Source organism: Neopelma chrysocephalum, unplaced genomic scaffold, assembly GCF_003984885.1.
Source record: "Neopelma chrysocephalum unplaced genomic scaffold, ASM398488v2 Primary Assembly neopelma1_75, whole genome shotgun sequence".
Lineage (NCBI taxonomy): Eukaryota > Metazoa > Chordata > Aves > Passeriformes > Pipridae > Neopelma > Neopelma chrysocephalum.
The window spans coordinates 12,903,354-12,924,532 of NW_020897736.1; the positions used below are offsets into that span (position 1 = coordinate 12,903,354).

Genomic DNA, 21,179 nt, shown 5'->3' on the forward strand with positions numbered 1-21,179 from the left:
CCCCGGAAGCGGCCGCGGGCGGGCGGGCGGAGCGCGCAGGGCGGAAGCGCCGCGGCGGCTGCAGGGACGGACCGGCCCCGGCCCCGCTCCCGCTCCCGCTGCGCTCCCGACCCGCCGCCGCCCCGACACCCGCCATGGGCACCCGCGACGACGAGTACGACTATCTGTTCAAAGGTGAGGCGGCGCGGGGCCCTCGGCGCGGGGGCAGCGCCGCGGGCACCGCTCGGGGGTTCCCCCGCGGCCCGGAGTGCCCCGTTCGGGCGGGTTGGGGCAGCGAGGCTGTGTCGGTGCCCGGGCAGGGGCTGAGCAGGGGGAGGCGGCGGGCTGGCGAGCAGAGAGCGCCGGGGAGGATGCCCGCGGGTGATAAGGACTCCTCAAGGTTGATAAGGCCCCTCTCCGGTTGTTGAACAGGGCTGCGGAGGGGGTGGGATACGCTCAGCGTTGGTAATGATGCACTAATTTAATAAAAGAGCGAGATCTGCTGCCTTCTGCGTTCCGAGCCCTTGGCGAGGGGTGAATGTACCTGCTGTTCCACGCCCAGTGATTATGGAACCATAGAATCCTGGAATGGTTTGTGTGGGAAGGGACCTTAAATCCCATCCCATTCCACCCCCTGCCATGGGCAGGGACACCTTCTGCTATTCCAGGTTGCTCCAACCTGGCCTGGATCTCCCATCCTGTCCTGGCTCCCAGCAGAGAAGGGCAGGAATTCCTTGTTTTCCAGGGCTGATGTCCCTGCACTCTGCCGTACAGCAGCAAGTTGGGGTAAAACGTTGCAGATTGTAGTTAAATACCCAATTTTCACTCCCTGCAGAGTAAAACGCCACCCCTGCTGTCCAGGTTCATACAGCACGCTGTGGTGAAATGTGTGCAGAAGTGCTGAGGTTTTGGAAGTTCACTGTCCAATTTTTTCAAGCCCTCCTGTAAAAGCAAGCAGAGTCCTGTAAAAAGTACTTGTTTGTTGTGGTGTGGTGTTGTAAATTTGAATTTAGGGTTTAGAGCATTGCTTGTTATGATGTGATGGTGAGAGACCCTGTGCTTGTCATCATGAAGGTAAAGGAAAACATCAGAGTTTTTTTCTCCTGTACCCTTAAGCTTCTGTCATAACTTTGAGTAGTTGTTTTTTGGTTGGTTTTGTTGGGTTTTTTTTGTTTGTTACCTGTTTTATCCAATTGCATGTGGAAAGTGGTATTATTTCTAGCTATAAATCAGTTATCTGTACTGTATTAAAATCAAATCAGGAAGTTCCAGAAGGGCCTTTTTTCTCAGCTTGCAGCACTGGCAAGGGCTTTGCTGAGCACAGGTTTAATCACATCCAGCAGCCTTATTGCAGGAACTTGTGTTCAGGTTATCACAACCTTTGAGTTTCTCTTACTTGTTCCTGCAGTTCTGTCAGTGGGCTTGTAATTAATGTTTTAGCTGTGAAAGCCTGAGAATATCAGTGAGTTTTCTGGGAGAGCTCCTATCTTTTATTACACCTACTTCCTTATGTAATTGGGGAATTAAAAAGCTTGGATCCAGTTACAGGGAGAAGTTCAGAGCTGGTTTATTTGATTGCCTCTCCTAAAGCTTTTTCTGTTGAGCCTGGTTCGTAGAAACTGTTGGGAGAGCGGGGAATGCTGTGGAAATGCTGTTGTGAAGATGAGCCATTTGGGTTTTGCAGAGCTAAAGTGGACCGCAGGAAGTTGATGCAATGTCACATAACTGGGATTAATGTGGCAGCTGAAATAACATAAAAATGCAGAGTAATACAAATCCTGGAAACTTCTGTAACTTCCCAGAGGTGATGGTGGTTCTAAACAAGCTGTCACCGCTCTGGAATGATCTTGAAATTATTGCAAGTAGGTTTGTGAACTGAATGTCTCCTTAGTGGGCACTGGTCAAAAAGGCAAGGGGAAGGTAAACACTCTTGGAAAAGGAAATGGGAACTCAGGGGGAACTTTAGGTCAGTGTTTGAATTTGAGACATGAGCATCTTGGGAATGGAGTGGAAATGGTGATAAGACAAGCATTTCCATTTTGAAAGGGATATTGTAGAATTAAAATGATGGAGAAAGGCATCAAAATAATTGGAAGAGAGACCTAATGGATTCACAGCCCTTATACTGAAGTGATGTAAAACTTGATCAAAATTAGAACAGTGAGTGATAAGGGCAAGTAGGGAAAGTATCTCTGTTTGTCATAATTTCTCTGGATATCTGTAATGCTTCTATTGCTGGGCAGCAGGTGAAAGCAGAAGGGCAGAGTCCCACAGGTGTATATGCAAATTCTGGAGTGGTGCATTGCCATAAATACTATAAATGAAATCGAAAGCCTGCACAGACTTAGAGAAGAAGAACAGCGTTGGTTGGGGCATTTCGATGTGATGGTGACAATGGCAAGCCTGAAGGTATTGTTTGTTTGAAGAGGAAGGGCTGGCTGGGACAGAGATTAGAGTGTTCTGTTACACAGAATGTTTCTTGGACATCAGTTCTTGCTGGTCAGACTGTGGGTGTGGGTCCGTTGGTCTATCAGGACACTTAATCCAGTAGGACAGTTCTGGGGTTATGAACACGTTACAAAATACCCTTCTCCTGACTCTGTTGCAACACTTCAGCACATAGTAAAGCTTAAGCCTGACTCGAAAAAGACAGTTTCTGTTAAATTCTTCTTGTTCAGCTCCATGTCTTTGTGTTCTTCCATGCTTTTGGGGTTTGGCTGAGAGCAGTGCCTGCTGTTCCCAGCACTGCCCTTGAGGAAACACAAGGCCTATGAAGTGCAGTTTGTAGAAATCTTGCTCTAATTTTAATAGGAGGAAAGTGTAATGGTAATATAAGGATATTACTTTATTACTTAATAAATTAACCCTGGCTTAAATACAGGAACTTTTTTATCTTTTTGATCAATGTGTTTGCAGTAGATGAGTAGTTATCAAAGGAACCCTCACTTGGAGGAGAAGTTTTCTGTGGACAAAGCTCAGGAAGGTTATGGCTGCACCTTGAAACCATCTGGAACTCTGGATTTGGGAGCAGACTTCTCATTTCTGAGCATGGTGCCTTGTGGTGACATTCAACTTATTGTTAGGAAAACCTCCAGTTTCAGCTGTCTGCTCCCTACTTTGCATCATGTTCATTTCTCCAACGTTTCCCTTTGATATTGAGGAAATGCTCTGAAACTGAACCAACTTGTTGGTTTGGGGTTTAGAAACCCCATTTTTTTTCCCTGTGTGTTTAGATAAACGTGTAGGAAAAAGTGGTTTCATGGCAGCTCTTAGTTTGGACAGTGGTTGGAAGCCCTTGGCCTTCACTGCCTTAGATGTAGAGGCAGTTTTGTGCTCTAACAAACCTCCTGGTGTAGCCACTTACTACAGAGGTGTTTGGAGGTGTTCCCTGTAGTATGGACAGGGAACAAACAACCCCGACCCCAAAGGGCCTTTAAGAAGCCAGTTCTCTGTGGTAGAAAAGGGGTGAATAAAATGGGGGCACAGCTGAGGAGGGAGATTAACACAAGTCATGACCATGTTATCACCTGCTGCCTGCAGCGTGTAGAATTAAGTCATCTTATCCATTTTTCCTTTAAACTCCAGCTGAAGTGGGCAGGACGAGGTTCATCAGCAGGTTCTTCTGGGATCATGAAGACGTGTCCAAGCTTTTTATTGATATGTCTCTTTATAGCACAGCTCAGTGCAGAGACAAGTGGTTTTAGCCACTGTAATTCCCTAGTGCTGGTGGTCTTGTCTTAAATTGTGTACTGTGTGACTTGTGTAATAACTTTTATTGTAGACAGGACAAGCCAGTGCTGCTGGACTCTATTTTCAACCTGATTACTTTGTCAGTGGCATATTTCATGAGATAATTAAAGTATTTTCTGAAAATTGTTAAGTAAAAGGTTTAACAGAAATAAAAATTGGGTGAGTGAGCTGGAATGTTGGTGAAAAATTAATAATCCTTCCTCAACATGGTTCTCTAAATTGCTTCTCATGCAGCTTAGGAAATTGAATTCTTATTTTGGTCTTCTACAGAAATAAAACTGGAATTACAGAGTGAAATTTTTACAGTAGTGTAGACTTCATACTTCTTTTTTTTTTAATTTTTTTTCTCTCCACCAAATGCTTGTATGTTTGTCCTGAACCTTTGGGGTAGCAACTGCTGTAGAAAGTCAAATGCATCGATTTTAAGCACATGGTTGCAAGTATTGAACTGTCCTGTCACTAAACCAGTCACTTGGGGCCGGGAGATCCCTTCCATGGCTTTCAGATCTGCCAATACCATCTTCCTTGGCTGTGAAGCTTCCTAAGGTGCTGCTCCTGTGAGGGAAGTACTGGTCCAAAGCAGGTTATTGATGGATTTCAGGACTGGCTCTTGTGGCTGAACTTGCTAAAACATTTCCTCCAGACCTTCCTCCTTCCAGTGCTGATGTACTGAAGGAATTTGCTGATGAGGCAAGTTGGGTGGGACAGGGTCAGTCAGAGTGTGTGCTGATGATGACTGCAGTCCTCCAGATGAGCTGGGATTCGGGATGTGAGGTTTTATGCCTGGGGACTCATAGGAGTTTGGCAAAGTAAAAGTTTGCCAGCTTAAAGCTGAACAATTAGGTCTGACCACAGGCAGACCGAGCCATCAAGGTGAAATGGTCAGGAAAAATAATTCCAGCTCCAGGTATGCCTGGAGTAGAGATGGAAATACTAAAATCCCTTTGTGCATCACAGAGAGATCTCACTGAGAGTGATGTGTGCAGTTCTCACTGTGTGGGAAAGAAGTGGAAAAACTTGTAGGGAAGGTGTTTGGGGAAATGGAGGATGTGTTTATATGGAACCGTTTGACAAGTTGGCTCGTTTAGCAAATGCAACAAAGCCCAGAGAAGATGTGGTTGCTTTCTGTAAATACCCCAGTGTAAACACCTTAGGGACAGGACTCTAATAAGCTAATGGATGATGCTGGCACATGGACACCACTAATTTCTCCTGAAAATTAGAAGGCAATTTCTAACCATTAGGAGTGAGTTTCTGGAAGAAAAGCCCAATAAAAGGGTGTGTGCAGGAACAATTAGCTTTATCATGGCCTAGATAACGTCATTTCCCTCCTAGAAACTGTTTGCCTGGGATAGTTAGAATGGGACTCGGCTACCCAGGGTCATTTCTACTGCATTTCTATGCAAGGAATGTAATACCTTGGAGCAGTGTGTAGTATGAAATATCAAAACAAAGTGGTTTGATAAGGAAAGCAAAACTGCAATGAATAACACAATCTGAGTGGCTGTTAAAGCTGTTTCAGTTCATAATTGTATTTAAAGAGTGATACTTGCCCAGACTGGCAGAAATGCAGAAGGAGTGAGGAGTCTGAGGCGCCTGCTGACATTCCAAGCTGTTCTTGTGTCCGTATTCAAGAGGAGCTGCAGTGGCCCAATTAAGTAGAGGAAATAGCTGACTTCAAGGAGGAAAGTATTATTTTCCCCTTTTAATTGGGACACATTAATCTGGTGCTGGAAACCATTCAGAGCATAAGCAGCGTGGGATTCAGAGAAGGTAAGGAAAAAAACCTGGCAGAGGAATCAAAGGGATCCATCTACTAAGTGACTTGAAGGTGGGGTTTGCACTGAACAATAAAAATATGTTTGAGGGGATACTTAACAGGTATATGATGCATCCTGTTGGGAAAAGGAAATGATGGATGTGGATTGTTTTCCTTGTTCAGAGGAGTTTCTGGCTGCTGCCAGAGCTGGTGCTGGGTGATGCAGGACTGAGGTGTGTGAAGGGAGCTCACATTTGTGTGTAACACGTCCCAGTGATTACAAACACGATGTCATCTAAAACCATGGCCTAAATCTGCCAAAATAGTGTTGGAGAACTTACTTGCCAGTGGAAGAGGAAAGCCACGGCTGTTTGCCAAGGGTGGTGATGCAGTCCCTGCCCTGTCCCCTGCCCCCGGTTTGTCATGATTTAGTATCCCCGGTGCCAGCAGAGCTGCTCAGCAGTGTCAGGGCAGCCACACGGAGCAGTGCTGACCTGGCACAGAGGAAAGTACACTCCTATTTGCATTCAGCATGGGTTGCCACCTACCTGCACTTGTGATCTTCTCAAACAGACGTGGTTAACAGAGCCACTCTGCTTTATGCAAGTTCAGAGCTTGGCTGGCTGTGTGCTGAGTCAGCTGGCAGGGGAAGCTGGGAAGATGTTTATTTTGATGAAGTATTCTGCACAAGACCTTTTGAAGCCAATGTTTGCTGCAATTTTCATTTATGGAAGGGAGTTTAAAAGGTGCTGCTCTGCCCTTCCAGTCAGAGCAAAGTCCCATTTGCCAGAATTGCTCTGCATTATTTAAGCAGGAGCTGGTGTGCACAGGGCTGCAGCAGCAGATGGGAGTGTTTGCGCTGCTAGACTGAGCTCCACGGGGGGTTTCTCCTGTGATTGAATGTGTTTGGTGCACTCATCGCTCTGTTGCACCACACAGAATCTTTAACACTGTGTTGTGGTGTCTCAGCTGTTAATGATGTGTGTTACTTAGCAAGTATTTGTTTTTTCCTAAACGAGCAAAGCCACAACATTTTTTGTGTCACCTGAGCGTGCACTTTTTTGCTTGGGCTGGTACTGATTCACTGCTGAACTTAGTTATCAGCCTTTCCTCTCAAGGACTTTATCCTCTTTTTCTTCCCTTCCCCTCACTACTGGTTTGGTACCTTATCTTTGTTAAGGGCAGAAGATCATCCCGAGAGGCTCCTGGTGGTGTGACTCAGGTTGTGAACATGTTTCATCCAATGTTCTGCATCTTGGGACTCAGTTTTAAGTTACACTTAACCTTGCACCTTTCAACCAGCATTACAGGTTATTGCAGCGAATCCTCATGACTGTTTTCCCTGAAGGAACTGGACTTTAAACCTCCTGCTCTCTTGTCAAGTGTAGCTGAATCCCTCCAATTAGTTTGCTTGGCACTGGTGCTGGGATGAGTCAAGCTGAGCAAGGGAAGGGTGTGGATGGTGGTTCCAATCCTGAATCCCAGTGATACCCCAGCACTGTTTTAGAGTAGTTCCAGGTTCTTGCCTGATGTGTCCAGGAGCCACAGCAGCAGAGAGTGTCTGCAGAAGGGCAGAGAGCTGTGGTTTAGCAAACATTTCAAACTGTCTCTCAGGGTGATGGTGGCCTTGGGGTTTTTTTGGTTTGGTTCTTTTTTTCATTCACAGATTTTTCTGTGGTAAAGCAGACTCTGCTGCTTGCCCTGCGTTTTGAACTTCTTAAGCAAAGCAGATTTCAGTTGTGTGGTTGTGGGGATTTTGTTTTGTTTTTTAGTTCTAATGTTGTTACAAGGATGTGAAATCTAACCAGTCCCCAACTTTTGCAGTGACAGCCTTGTACATTCTTCCTGGAAGAGGAATGTTCTTCCATGCTGGGCAAAGGAGACTGAAATGTAACCAGTAAAAGTCCAGTCTAGTGTCTGTTCAAAATGCTGGTGAATGTGGCAGCTCTGGTTTTCCAACCCTTGGGCAGCAGATCCATGACAAGCATGCCATTCTGTTCTTTCATGCTTCATTCCCAAAAATAAATGTTTGTTGCAGGTGATTGTCAATGCACCGTCTGCATCTGGAATCTGATCCTTATGCTGCTCTTGTCTTGTAGTTGTCCTTATCGGAGACTCCGGGGTAGGCAAGAGCAACCTTCTGTCTCGATTCACTCGCAATGAGTTCAACTTGGAAAGCAAAAGCACCATTGGAGTCGAGTTTGCAACGAGGAGCATTCAGGTGGATGGGAAGACAATAAAGGCTCAGATCTGGGACACTGCAGGGCAGGAGCGGTACCGAGCCATAACCTCAGCGTAAGTGATCCCTGGGTGGCTGGGGAGAAGCTTTGGCTGAGGAGGGGAGTTGTGGGCCCTTCCGATTCCTCAGGAGCTGCAAACAGGGGGTGTTTGTGTTTTATCAGGTAATATCCTCAGCCTGAGGTGGGAGGAAGGTTAAATATTATTCAGCCCAGAAACTCGATCTAGTGTGTCCCTGCGCAGACGGATTTACTGCTCTGTGCTCTTGTGACACCTAAATGGGGGCATTTCAAGCCTAGAATTGCAAGAGCTTTGAGAGACTCGTTTCAGTGCAAGTGAATGATAAAGTAATATCGGTGTTCCTGGAGGTTTTATCAGTGGTAACCTAAGAGCAGAAACCCTCCTGTAGCAGCCAGGAAAGACTGCTCACTTTGTGTGTGCTTGTTTAATTGGAAAAAAACAGCATAGCAAAAGCTGGATTTCAGTAGAGCTGGAGGAAGTTGTGAGGTGAGAGAACACAGCCTGTTTCTTTTTCAATGCATTACTGTGCCTCTTGGGCCCTAAAGTGGCCTTTTGTGAAGGGAGTAGATCACGTTGACATTTTTATGATCCAGTGAGTCATTCAGTCTCTTTATCACTCTGGGCCGTGCCCGTACTGCACCCACTGTGATGGGTGGGGGGAGACTTCACAGGGGTGGATCAGGGGTGGAAGGTGACTGACTCCAGAGTTCCATTTTTGGGATGGAGGGTTCTCCCCACAAACATGGGGTTTTGAGGCTCTGAGCTGTCCTGGTGCTGCTCTGCTGGTCCTGTGCTGTAACCTCGTCTGGCTGCTCCGCTTTTTGGGTATTTTTGTGCAGCTCAATAACAGCTATTTTCCAGTAACCTGTCACTTCTACTCCCGCTGACGTTGCTCTCCCACCCTTCTCCCCTCAGGTACTACCGCGGGGCCGTGGGGGCACTGCTGGTGTATGACATCGCCAAGCACCTGACCTACGAGAACGTGGAGCGGTGGCTGAAGGAGCTGCGGGACCACGCCGACAGCAACATTGTCATCATGCTCGTGGGCAACAAGAGCGACCTGCGCCACCTCAGAGCCGTCCCCACGGACGAGGCCAGAGCCTTCGCGGGTGGGTGAACTCAGAGGCACGTCCCAGTGCTGGCTGGGGATCTGTCTGCCCGCCCCTAGAGGTGTCAGTCCACTGGTGGGAGGGAAGAACTGCTGCTGGCCGTGTCCCTCGGTGTCACACGGCTAATTCAGTCCGAAAGGAGACCTTGTAGGACATGCATGTCGTTTCAAGAATCAGCCAGAGGCACTTGGTAATTTTAAACCAGAGTTATTCTCTTGCCTGTGCGCTGCTTCTCCCACAGAAACTGTGCCTGTGGCTGTAGGTTTGAGTTTCTTGTGTGGTGGCAGCTTTGCTCCTGTGTCTTGCCTTCAGTGCCCCAGCTGATCTGCAGCCCCACACAGGTACTGTGGCTGAACAGACTGTCATTAAACTGGCTTTGTGGCTCTTGTTGCACAGTTAAGGTCTGTGAACAATAATTCTAGTTTCTGTAAATCTTGCCTTGTTTTAGGCCCAGTTTCTTTTCATCCAGGAGTGTAGCTGGATTTCTTACATTAAGGCTTGCTGTAGCTGCAGTGGCAGAGTTTCTGGCCAGTGAGGATTCCTGCCTGCAGCTAGAGGAGTGTCATTCCCCTCCCTGTTAAATAAGCTGCTGTGACATACTAGGTGGGAGATGAGGTTAAAGAAAATCCAGGAAACTTCCTCACACAATTCTTGAAACTGTAACAGATTCTCCTTTTCAGGAGTGCAGGAAGTTGTGCCTTAAAGTAACACAGCACTGGGCTGATCCCTGTTCTTGGGGATGGGTGTAAATTCTATTGTTGTTGTTGGGTGGTATCACTTTCAGATCACCTGAAGGGGAAAACCCCACAACTTGTTATACTTTCTCTTGATACCCGTGTGTCTCATCGGGAACACTACAAATATTATTTGGCACAGAAGCTTTTCCAGATGGGAAGCAGATGTATGATATACCTCTCTAATTATGGTATTTCTGTCCACACAGAGAAGAATGGTTTGTCATTTATTGAGACGTCTGCTTTAGACTCTACAAATGTGGAAGCAGCTTTCCAGACTATTCTGACAGGTGAGTCATCCAGTGCTTTGTGTTGCAAGGGGGAAGGGCAGAAGGCTGCTCAGATATGATGCAAATGGGGCTTTCTTTGCCTATAAAGTGTTTAAAAATTTTGCTATTCAATCATTCTTCATTAGCCCTAAGATTTGGAGTCCAGTTTCAAAGTGTCGCAGTTGAAGGGCCAGCCTTGAACTCGGGAATGAATCCTCGCTCACTTTGATCTGCCCCAGGTTTCTGGTCAGCCTGGTTTGTGTTTCAGCTTCCATCTCCCATTACAGGGAGTGCCCACGGGAGGGAATTGTCTCATGCAGGCATCAGGTTAGAACAGCCATTGTTTATCAAAGGAGAAGTCAATTTAGTTTGGCTCCATCTTTAATGGTGCCCACAGCAGTTGCCAAGGGAGAAGGGATGAAAGAGCAGAGATCCTTCCTTGGAGACACAGTGACTCCTGAGCTGCAGGGAAGTTGCTGTCATTGCATTTAATAGTCCTGCCTGGACTTCTGGCCTGTGGAACATGTGACAGCAGTGAGTGCTGCATATTTTATGCTCTGTGGACAAAGTACTTCCTTTTTGTTTAAAGCCTTGTTTAGTTAGGCAAAACTTGTTAAGACTTTGAGACACTCAACTACAACAATGTGGGAGACCTTAATTTAACCCTGACTTATAAAGGCTGGGGTAGGAATTCACAAATTGGTGTGGAAATCACTGACTGTCAGGGGACTTTTGTGTTGCTCCCTGTCAGCTGTAGCCAGGGCACAGTGGGACGCAGTGGCCTGTGTGGTTTTGGAGCTTTCATCATTCCCAGCTTTGGCAAATGCCCCTCTAAATCTCTAGTCTGAGCTTTCAAACATCTGAGACACTCCTCTGGTTGTGACTCTGGTCTAGGTGTGCCAGGCAGTCTCCCTGTTTTCTCTGAGTGCCTCCAACATGTTTTCCAGTTGCAAATTTAAACTCCCTCTTTCCCAATGTAGCATGTGCCAGGATACATGATCTGCTTGGTATGAGCAGTGGCCCCACTTCTGAACTATAACTGTGTGTCTGTTAATCAGATCTTGTTGCTGTGACGTTGGCACCTTGCTAGATTTGAATTTGTTTTCCTCTTTGCCAGCTAATTTAGACATTCTTTTAAAAACACACTAAGAAGGACTTGGTAGCCATATTTGGAAAATACAGTGAGGATCGAGCTTAGAAAGTTTTTTATTGCAGTAAAAATATAAAGTCTGTAGCATTTTTTCAGTTGTTTGAAATACTTTATGGACAGCTTAGCACTGGAGAGAGATGTTAGGCTGCTGGGGTATTAGCTACCTGTGTCCATCTGTTTCTTGTCTTATCCTTGGTTGTAAGAAGCCTCCAACAGTTCTGATTCTATTGTGTTTTTACAGTGGGTTCCTAAGTGCTCTTGTGCAGACACCAGCTAAAAGTGTAGATGAATAAAGAACTTTTTTTTTCCTCTTTAGTTAAGCCACGTGGTTCCCTTTTAACTTCAGTGTAGTCATTTGGTTGTTATTCAGTGTTGCACAAATTGAAAAAGACAAAGAGAGAAGTTCTGTGAGCTTATACATTGACTCCCTACATGACTAACTGCCATCAGAGGGTGGATGACTAAGGAGTGGCTGAGTGCAGTGCTCTTGGGATGCCTGCTGCATTTCCTGTTTTCTTCACCTGCCTAAAGGCAGTTCTGTCAAAAATGCACATGGATTTTTCAGGAGAAGGACATTGCACATTTATAACTGCTAAACCTGAGGCTTCTTCCTTCGGGCCTGTGTCCTTGGTGTCCCTTCTCTCAGGAGCACCCAGGCTTTGAGGTCAGATTCTGGCCAGACGTGCTGTGTGTCATGTAGAACTAACAGCCTTGCTGCTTCTTCTGCTTGCAGAGGGGATTGGGGCTCTCAGATGCAGGTTAGTTAATTAACGTTCGTACACCAGCACTAATAAAACAACATGAAGTATCTCAGGGAGTGTTTGTTCCCTCCCAAGGCTGTCACAGCCAGTATAAACTGGCCACCTCGCTGTCCCCATCTGCTGTTGGACCATTATGTTCTCTGAGTGATGCTGAGGAGGTGGAAAGTTCCCTGTGTGCCCTGGGCTGCTGCTGCTTCCCTCAAAGCCCTGTGATGCTCAGAGGATGCGCTGCTGTTGCCATGGGGAGCAGTTCACCTCTTGGCCACAGCCAGGCTGTGCTTTCTCTCTCCTCACATGCTTCCAGCAATACCTTTTATTCCAGAAATTAGTTTGGATTCTAATTGGTGAAAGTTTGATTTTTTTTTTTTCCCCTGGTTTAATATTTCTGTAAGCAGAGTGGTCCATAATGGGTAAGCAAGTGATTAAAACTTGCCCTCAGAGGACTCTGACACATTGCCAAGGCTGTTGCTTTTCCATGGATGTCAGAGTGCCCTGCACGTTGCTGTGACAATGTTTAGGGCAAAGAGCTCTTGGGCCTGTGGACAGGATCCTTGTTCAGGAGGGGTCAGATCAACTGTGCTGGAAGAAACACTTGTGATTAGTGGGCATGTGGCTCTCTCCAGACAGGAGCTGCTGTTCCAGGGAGATAAAGATGAAGTAAATGGTGCCTTAGCAGCAGGTCGGCTCCATCTGGGCTGTGACTGTTCTGCCAATAAACTCCTCGATAACACTTCACAGTTGCCTTTAGCTGTTAATGGCTCGCTCTGAAGGAAAGAGGGGAGCAGTCATCTGAGGAATGTGGTTTTTGGAGCCACCCTGCAGGATCATGGACGGTGTGTGTTGGCAGGGCAGCCTCCCAGCACAGTGCCTGTGGGTGGAATGCTGGCTGTCCTCTGGAGAAGGACGTTGGCAAAGCCAGCAGGCAGTGCCGGCGGCTGGAGCGGAGGTGGCTGTGACAGCAGGGGCAGGACGTGCTGCTGCACCAGCTCTGCTGGAATTTGCAGTGCTGGGAGCTACTCCACAGACACCCCAGGCTGCTCCAGAGCCTTTCTCCCAGCTCCTGAGATCCTTCCTCTACAGATTGTCATGGCCAAGGTCTGCAGCAACCCCCCCTTTCTTTCCAGCCCTCCTGAAGCTGTTGTGGTTGGGGCAGTATTGGAAACTTGTGAGAGTTCTTCCCCTGGAGGTGTAGCAGGGTCCATGTTAAACTTACCCACACCTGGATTTTCAGATTAAGCCACTTTGAATGGCTTTGGCCATGGGAAATATGAGTCCATTTTGTAGTTAGCACAGCCTAAGTGAGTATGTGATCTGTTGCTACAGGTGGAAGAAGGGATAAAAGCTCTTCTTCCCTCTCCCAGTATTGGAGAGAACTTTTAGAGGGGTTATATTGTACATTTAGTGGGCTTCCTGTCCTGCTGTGGATTCCAGAGGAGGTTTTGGGGACCTTTCCTGTCTGTGGCTTAGAGTAGTGGTCCCTATCCAAATTCTTCTGTTCCAAGACGTCTAGCCTGCAAGGGCTGATTGTTGTGCACACAAAGCTGCTTTGTATCAGCTGGCAAATAGGAGAGACTGGTATTATGATCCCAGCCACTCTGAGCATTCACAGCAGGATAAAGCATCCTTAAAGTAAATTGGAGTCTGCCTGGCTCTGTGCTGTCTCTGTTCCCGTACTGCATTCTGCTGTGGTTTCATCTCTAAGGAATCCCATCACCAAGGAAACAACATCAGAGAATTAACATCAAAAAATCGAGGGATTTCCTCTTTTGTTTTCTCTGTACACCTGAAAAGGAATGAAACCCCAGTGCAGGCTGAGCAGCCAAGGGCTGGCCCGGGCAGCAACGTCCCTTTTTCTCAGCTCTCACAGTGCAAGGCCTGTCTCTCACAGTCCCCCATTATGCAGTGGTGCTGAATGTGTCCTTAATAAGGTCTCATTCAGTCACTGAGCAGAGCCCAAAGTGCTGTGGCTTCATTAAAAACCTCACATCTTCATTAGGCCTGCACACAGTTCCAGTGGAGGCTTTGCTGCTGGGCATTTTGCCCCGTGAGAGCAGCTTTGGGCTGTTCCCCCTCCCCTGTCACAGCAGCACAGCTCTGTGTGGTGGCAGTGCAGCTCCCCCAGGGAAAGGCAGGGGTTGGTATCTGGGCTGTGGCTGCACCCAGTTTGCACTGCAGAGGGGGGAGAAGCAGAGCAGGGAGCAACAAACTTGGGAGTGCTGGAAGGGGATTCACTGGCAGGGCTGCTGGGCAGGTTGTGGAAGTGGGAATTATGGGAATATATTCCCAGAGTCAGAAGGGACAGAGCCTTTGTCAGTAATGGAACTGGTGCTGTTAAGATTGTTTTTAGGGCTTTGGGGCTGTTTGCTGAAGATCTTTGCTGTCAGATGAGGGTGTTACACGGTGCCCCTGTGTGAGTCCTGGCTTACGGGGTGGAGGAAGTGTGTGACAGCTCTTGTAGGGACTTGTATGAACTCGTTCAGGAAGTTCTCTGGGAAACTGAGAATGGCTGCTGCTGGAGGTGCTACTGGAGAGTTCCCAGTAACAAAGGTGGCAAGAGGCTTTTCCTGTTGATTCAGAAAGGCCATTGTTCTGTTTCTGGAGGTGAACTGGCTGTCAGCCCTGAGCCGGGGCAGGGCAGTGGAGCACAAGGCTTGTCCCGAGGAATGGGGAGCAGATCCAGCTGTGCTCCTCCCACCTCACACACGGGCTCTCCAGGGCTGAGCTGATCCTTATCTGCTCGTTCCCACACCGGGCTGCAGGGGACTTTAAAGGTCTGATTTCATGGGGGTCGAGACCCCTGGTGGCCTAGTGGTTAGCGTGCAGGACTTTCACTGCTGCGACCACGGGTTCAAGTCCCGGTCTCCTGGCCTGATGGAGGTCGTTAGCCCTGTGTGGCCATCCATCTATGAGAAGGACACTCTAAACAAACCTACGTCCTGAGGAACCTCACTGCCATTGTCCAAGCTTGCTTGGCCCCGGCAGATGAACCTTAGGATTAAAGGGTGGGCTCAGTTCAGCGCAGGCTGTGACACACTCACCTAAAAAATCCATTGCGCAGGCTGGAAAGGTAAAAGACCTTTCCCCAAATCTTCGTTCGCGAAGATGGGCCATTATTATTATCATGGGGGTCACTTAACTTGAGAATTGTTTGGCTCTTTGTTGGAAAGAAGAGTGAGCTCGGGGAAGGATGATACCAGAAAATCCTCCTGCCTGTGCAGCTCCTGTCTGGTTGCCTCAGTGACTTGATCTGTACTGAATGCATGTGTAAAATCCACTTTTCTGAACAGTTTGTCCCAGTCTGAGTCTGAGGTGTCAGTTTGGAGGCCCAGTTCTTCCCAAGGTAGATGCTACCTGTGCAGTCCATAAGTCCAGCACAGTGTCGATGAGAGATGTCCATTTTGCCAGCAGTCCCATGGATGTGTGCAGCCCTGCTCCTGCTCTTCCTGGGAGCACTTGGCCTCTGTGTTGGCAGCTTAAATTAGTGCAGGCTTGTTGCCTCAGGGGGACAGCTTTCAAGCCTGGCTTGTCAGGGACCCTGTTCAGCTCCTCAGTGCCATCTCATCCCATCACAGGCACTCAGCTGTGTGAGGATCTCTCAGCACAAGGCTGCTCCACTTCCAGAAATGATGTCAGGATGTGCACTAAGCAGCAGCTCATCAAAATTCCCAACAAAGGCTACTCACTAATGGCAAATTCCTAATGGAAATGCCATGTCTTGGTTTGGGATCAGGTGATGTGTGTGTTTGGACAGTCATTATCCAGCTGACATGAGACTCCAAACCCCCAAAAGAACTTGGACCTTCGCTTTGTTTTGCCAGAGCTGCTCATGAGCTGGGCTCTTCCTGCTTTGCTGTGCAGGAGGGAAGTGCAGACACCCTGTCTGTGGCAGCCTGGGCTTCTCTGGAACCTTCTGACAGGGCATGGAATGTGGAAAGGGGGTGTGGGCACAGCCCCCTGCTCTGGGGGCTCTGCTGCTGGCACTGCTGGTGTGTTTGTTGCCAGCACACTTTTCTCTGTGAAAAAGCAGAAGATGGGATGTTGTCATGCCAGGGTTGGCTTTTTGCTGGATTTGAAACACTTCCAAGCTTGTTGTAAAGCTGACCTTTAGCAAGCTTTTATTTTTTTTTAAACTTTTGTGGTTTTCAAACTCAAATTTGCAAGTGAGTTCCCCACGTTCTATTTTTGGTGTGCTTTATTTCCTTTCTGGGGGTGAAGTGCTACACATGCTCTACTCTTTCTCCATGCAGCTGAAGTGAGTGTTGCTGTAGCTGCTCTGAGTTTCTGTGCAGCATCACTGGCCACTAACAAACCCCAGGAACTGGGCAGGGCTCTCAGTGCAGCTGCTGGGAAGGCACAGGGGTTTAACCTGCGCTCTCCGAGTTCAGAATCTCTTTGTTTGAAGCCCACTTTTCTTACACAGCACATTTTGTAAAGGCTTTATGTGCTGCTTAAGGGGCTCAGTCTCCCCTTTTGAGCCTAAATCGACTTTTTCTGAAGATTTAGAACTGTTGGGATGGTAGACAAGGTGTTGTACGTGATGGGTGTGCTGAGAGAGAAGGAATTGCCCCTGCAGTCCTATCAGGGAGAGGAATCTGGAGTGGTTCCCTTTAATCCTGCTGTTGTCTGTGGATACATGAGCAAACATGTGACTCCCATCCACAGTACTAAGGACCTTCAGAAGAAATGGATGCTCACACAGTTCCTGATTTCTAGCAAAGGAATTTGTGAATTCTGTCCATTTACTAACTCTTATCTCAAGGCAAGCAAAACAGTTGTTAAAGTAATTTCTTTTGCAAAAATACATTTTATTTTCTGAACCTAGAAAGCACTGCAGTTGAACTTGTTGTGAAAGCTTCTCTGCGTTACTTATGTAATCCCAGAGCTCTGCCTGGTTCCCCCCAGGTGTGAGTCCTGGATGGCATTTTGCTGGTGTGCTCATAATGATCAGCTCTTTCTCACCCTGCAGAGATCTATCGCATTGTCTCCCAGAAGCAAATGTCCGACAGACGTGAGAATGATATGTCTCCAAGCAACAACGTGGTTCCCATCCACGTCCCCCCCACCACTGAAAACAAACCAAAGATGCAGTGCTGTCAGAATATATAAATTGTCCATTCTTTCCTAAAAGGCTGTGTATATTCCCCAGGTCCAAGATTTAAATATATTTGTAATTCTCGTGGTTCCATTCTTGTGTTTAGTCACTGCTTATTCCTTCTGAATTTCTCCATGTCTTAAAACACTTTGATTTCAGTGTTTATCAGTCTCTTACTTGGATGTGGCTGCAGTATTTTCCCAACGCTGGCTTGTCGGTTTGGGGTCAGTAAATTGTTTGGAACTCAACTGATCTCTTCCCAACATGATGCCCATTAGTCAGAGCACAGGAACCTTTAGTGAGCACTTGAATTCGTTATTCTGCTCCTCACAAAGCAATTACTGTCAGGTTAACAAGGAAAGTATCTCTGGGCAGGATAATCTTTCCTTGTCTGAAGGTGTTGCATCTGCACCTAAAGCTTGGCCAAGCGCCCGTTGCTCTGAAGTGCAATTTTAATGTAAGTTAAATGTTTTTGGCTGCTTCTTGAGATTGTCAAGTGAAGTTTTGTAGAGTATTATGGGGGAGAAAAGAGAATTTCTCGAGAACAAGCAGCAGGTTCTGGCAACCTGTGACTGAGGTGCTGTGGTTTGGCACCTGCTGCAGAGGAGGTTGATGTGAGGCAGAGCTGCTGGGGCTGCACTGAGGGGCCCTTTGTGAGGGAGCTGCGTCCCTGGGGAAGGGTCACTCCAACCCTGGAGCTTGCAGCCTGGTTTTGTGCTGCCTGAGGCTTGGCCCCCGCAGTGCTGGTGGTATCAGGATTTGAGGATGCCTTTTTTTTTTTATGGGACACAGACTTGAAGGATGTTGTCACGTATTACATATCACACCTGTTAATGCATGCCACTTATATGAATATATTCGAATGCTTGAGTTGATGAATCAACACCTTCAACTACCTGGCCTTAGTTCTCAGTTCTGTTTGATCCAGTATTTTTAAATTATTCCAGTGGTTTGTTGTCTGCTCTTGAACAAAACCATCTGGAGTAGTTTTCCTGCTGGACGTGTTCCTGCTGTCTGTCGCTCCGTACAAATCCTCAGTCGGATTCGCTTGTTCAGGGATACATGAACTGTGCCTTCTGTCACTGCACATCCCTCTCTGCTATTCCTAAACATGCCAACCCTGGCACTGGGGCTACGGGCACTGCATTCCTACACTGTTTAGAGGAACTGTTTGTTGTGTAAATGCCTGTAGTTATTTATACAATTACAGGGAAGTAATGGATTGTAGGGGATGTTTCTCAAACTCTGATACGACCGGTGTGGAACATCCAAAATCCGGTTGGCACTTCCAGCTGTGTTCCATCCCAACCCTCCTGTCTCGCGGTGCTCATGACGTGTGAGGCACACGGAAGGCATTGCTGTAGTCGGTCACTTCTTGGTTTTTTACTCCATTTCTCCTCCTGGTATTAGTTCTGGAGATGCTCCTTTGATCTGTTTGTAAATTACTTTGTATTTTATGCATGTACTGTACTTTGATTCATTATTTTTTTAGATTGATTTAAAATATATTCATCCATGATTCTAATAAAGAATTACAGGGGACGACTCACTGTGGTGTTGGGTGCATTTTTTGGGAGGACTGGGATTTGACATGAAGGTTTTTATTTACTGGAAGCTGATGAGCTTCTTGGAGCAGGCAGTGAGAAGACACTGTAAAGTGGAAGTGCCCCTGGAAAAGGACCTGGAAGGGTCGTGTAACACAGTTGTCTTCCCTCAGAGCAGGTCTGCAGCTTTCTGGGGCTGCTGCAGTTCAGAGCCAGGGCAGTTTGACAGCTCCAGGGAGCTTTTACACTCAGGAATTCTGTGGGTTCACTCCAGTCAAACCTCTGAATAGCTTTTACAAACCTGGGGTTTTTTTTCCCACATTGCCATGAGAAAGAAAATCCTGTGGGATACAAACTGCTCCTTCTGCAGGAAAGGATGGAAGCTTGGGATCCCGCTGGGGTGTCCTGGTGAAGTGGTGCCAGGAGCACCCACGGAGCACGTGGGGCAGTGCCAGTGGCTCTGGGGACTGTGCAGTTTTGGTCTGAGGATGAGGAGTGAGCCTGGTCCTGGATTACTGTGGGAGCTGTTCTTGCAGCACCTTCTCTGCCCAGACTGGAGCATATTTTGGAATTAACCAATTCCCTGCAGCAGCCAAGCTTTAAATTTGTCATCTGGAAATACAGGATAAGTTTCACTCCACTTCCTTTTCTCATTCCTATAAGCAGGTGACTGGACTCAGCTGTCACATCAGGTCCTGATTTCGTGTGGTTTTAGGCAAAACTCTTCCTCCCGCAGCAGCTGGAATTGCAGCACAGCCAGGGGGAGCAGAAACCCCTGTGGGAGGCTGAGACTTCTAAAGGAAAATCCAGTGGTGTATGTACAGAGAGGGGACCTCCTACCTGGGAAAGCCTTTGCCTCCCATTCTGGGGGTCTGTGCTGCCCTTCCCTGGGCTGTGGCAGCAGCTCCCAGCTGGCCTGGGCTGGGTGACACTCCAGGGGCAGGAAGGTGCTTCCCAAAGTGCTTTGGGAGAGACAGTGCAAGACATTATTCCATCTGAATGCTGACTCAAGGGGGACTGTTCCTGTTTGGCTGCTGATTAATCATTCTGCTCCATAATTGGCGTTACTTGTGCACTGAAGTGTCTCTTCCCTGCTAATGGGAGACAACTGATGGCAACAGACACTGCTTTGGGCCCTGAAAGGAGCTTCCTGAGATTCTGGGAACTCCATTTAATGCTGCAAAATGGGCTTTCTTGCCAAAAGTTTTTGCTGTCATTTACATATTTGAAAGTCCCAATTCTATCACTTCTGAAGCTGTTCATGAGCATCAGTGGCTCCTGTGTTTGATGGGAGTTGAGGTTCTGACTTAAGCAGAAAGGACATGTAATTGTTGTGATTAAAAGACATTTTTATTAAGCTGGAATTACTTATTCCATCAGTTCAAACCTGATGAATTTCCAGCCTTAAATAGCTTATTGAGTGTGTCTTGTCAAATAAGAAGATTACACACTGGGCTTTAGTTAACAAGATTTTCAGAAGTGTGAGGCACAAATGCTGGAAAGCTCCAGCAGTCACAGTGCTGCCTTGCCTGGGAGTCATTCCCTCTGAAGGTGTTTCTGCTGCAGATCTGTGCTCCTGATTCATTGACTGGGCTCCCTGGGAGCTGCTGAGGCAGCTTCCATGTGTCCTGTGTGCCATTCCTGCTGGGTGACTGTGCTGGGCTGGATCTTCACCCCCCTGAAGGGCCGGGAACCTGCGAGTGGCCCAGGGCACTGTGCCCACCCCGCTGAGGTGCAGGACGTGAACATCAGTGAGTGGTGCTGGCACTGCCCCCACATTGCTGGGAGAAAGGTGTAAAGAGCCACTTACCTTTTGGTTTGACACTGGGCCTTACTCCAGGCTAATCTGGAGTTACAGCACTGGCCTTTCTGAGCCATCCTGCCTTTTCTGTCCTGTGCCTGGTGCCCGTGGGGGTTTTTGGCTGAGGGGGAGCAGCCCCTTCGTGAGCAGCCACGTCACCTGGAGAACTCGGGCCTGTGCAGGGGCTGAAAGTTTTGCTCTGCAAATGAGTACGTTTGAGAACTACACGGTGAGAGAAATTCAATTTATTTTGTACAAGGTAGGATACCTTTGCACAGTGAACAAATATATTACAAATCTGTCTTGCCTTAAAAAAGTATTGCCATTTTGGTGCCTGTTTCCTAAGCTAACACTAATATACAAGAAGGTACCTTTTTTTTGTTGGTTTTGCTTGTTTTTTTTCCTGTTAAGCTCTATGCACATCATTGCATTTGGTTTCAAAATCCTGCTTTGAAAAAAAAAAAAACCAACACAACAACTGAGCACATCTCTGCTCTCTGGAGTCTCATTGCAAACTACAGCAACACACAAACATGGGTCAGGCTGGCAGCTGGGGCTGCTTGTGCTGGGTGTCAAGGTAGGGCTCCACAAGAGTATTCCTTATCCAACTGCCTTTCTCTTGATATTTTTGAGGTAAGTCTTTCCGTTCATGTACATAAAATATATTCCTACTGGCCCTACAAAATATCTTACATCTCAAATAAGGCTTTCCTGGAAAACAAAACCGCTATTGCTGCTCGGTCAGGGCCCCCATGCACACATGCAGCATTCGGGGAATCGTGTGGGAATGATCCTGGGACATGGACATTGGCTGCTCCGGGAGCCTGGGAGGTCTCTGGGCTCAGGTTGGGGGGTTCAGAGCTAGCCTGACCACCTGGTGGGTCCTGGCTCCGAGGACAGGGCTCCCAGGGACAGGATTCCCAGAGGCAGGATTCCCAAGGACAGGGCTCCCAGGGCAGGATTCCCAAGGAC

At 47.5% G+C, this 21,179-nt stretch overlaps 1 protein-coding gene across 3 annotated transcripts in view; it reads left to right on the plus strand.

Moving 5' to 3' along the window:
* Positions 1–45: 45 nt before the first annotated feature.
* Positions 46–21,179, plus strand: part of RAB11A (RAB11A, member RAS oncogene family) — a 22,567-nt gene continuing 1,433 nt past the window's right edge. Inside the window, exons 1-5 of one of the 3 annotated variants that reach the window (XM_027688737.1) lie at positions 46–174; positions 7,588–7,783; positions 8,663–8,856; positions 9,800–9,880; positions 16,737–18,411. In XM_027688737.1, the coding sequence (XP_027544538.1) occupies positions 135–174; positions 7,588–7,783; positions 8,663–8,856; positions 9,800–9,880; positions 16,737–16,876 (651 nt within the window). In that variant the 5' untranslated portion in view covers positions 46–134 and the 3' untranslated portion in view covers positions 16,877–18,411. Of the gene's footprint in view, positions 175–7,587; positions 7,784–8,662; positions 8,857–9,799; positions 9,881–11,250; positions 11,325–16,736; positions 18,412–21,179 lie in introns of those variants that run through there. The other 2 variants (XM_027688739.1, XM_027688738.1) reach the window with 2 other exon arrangements.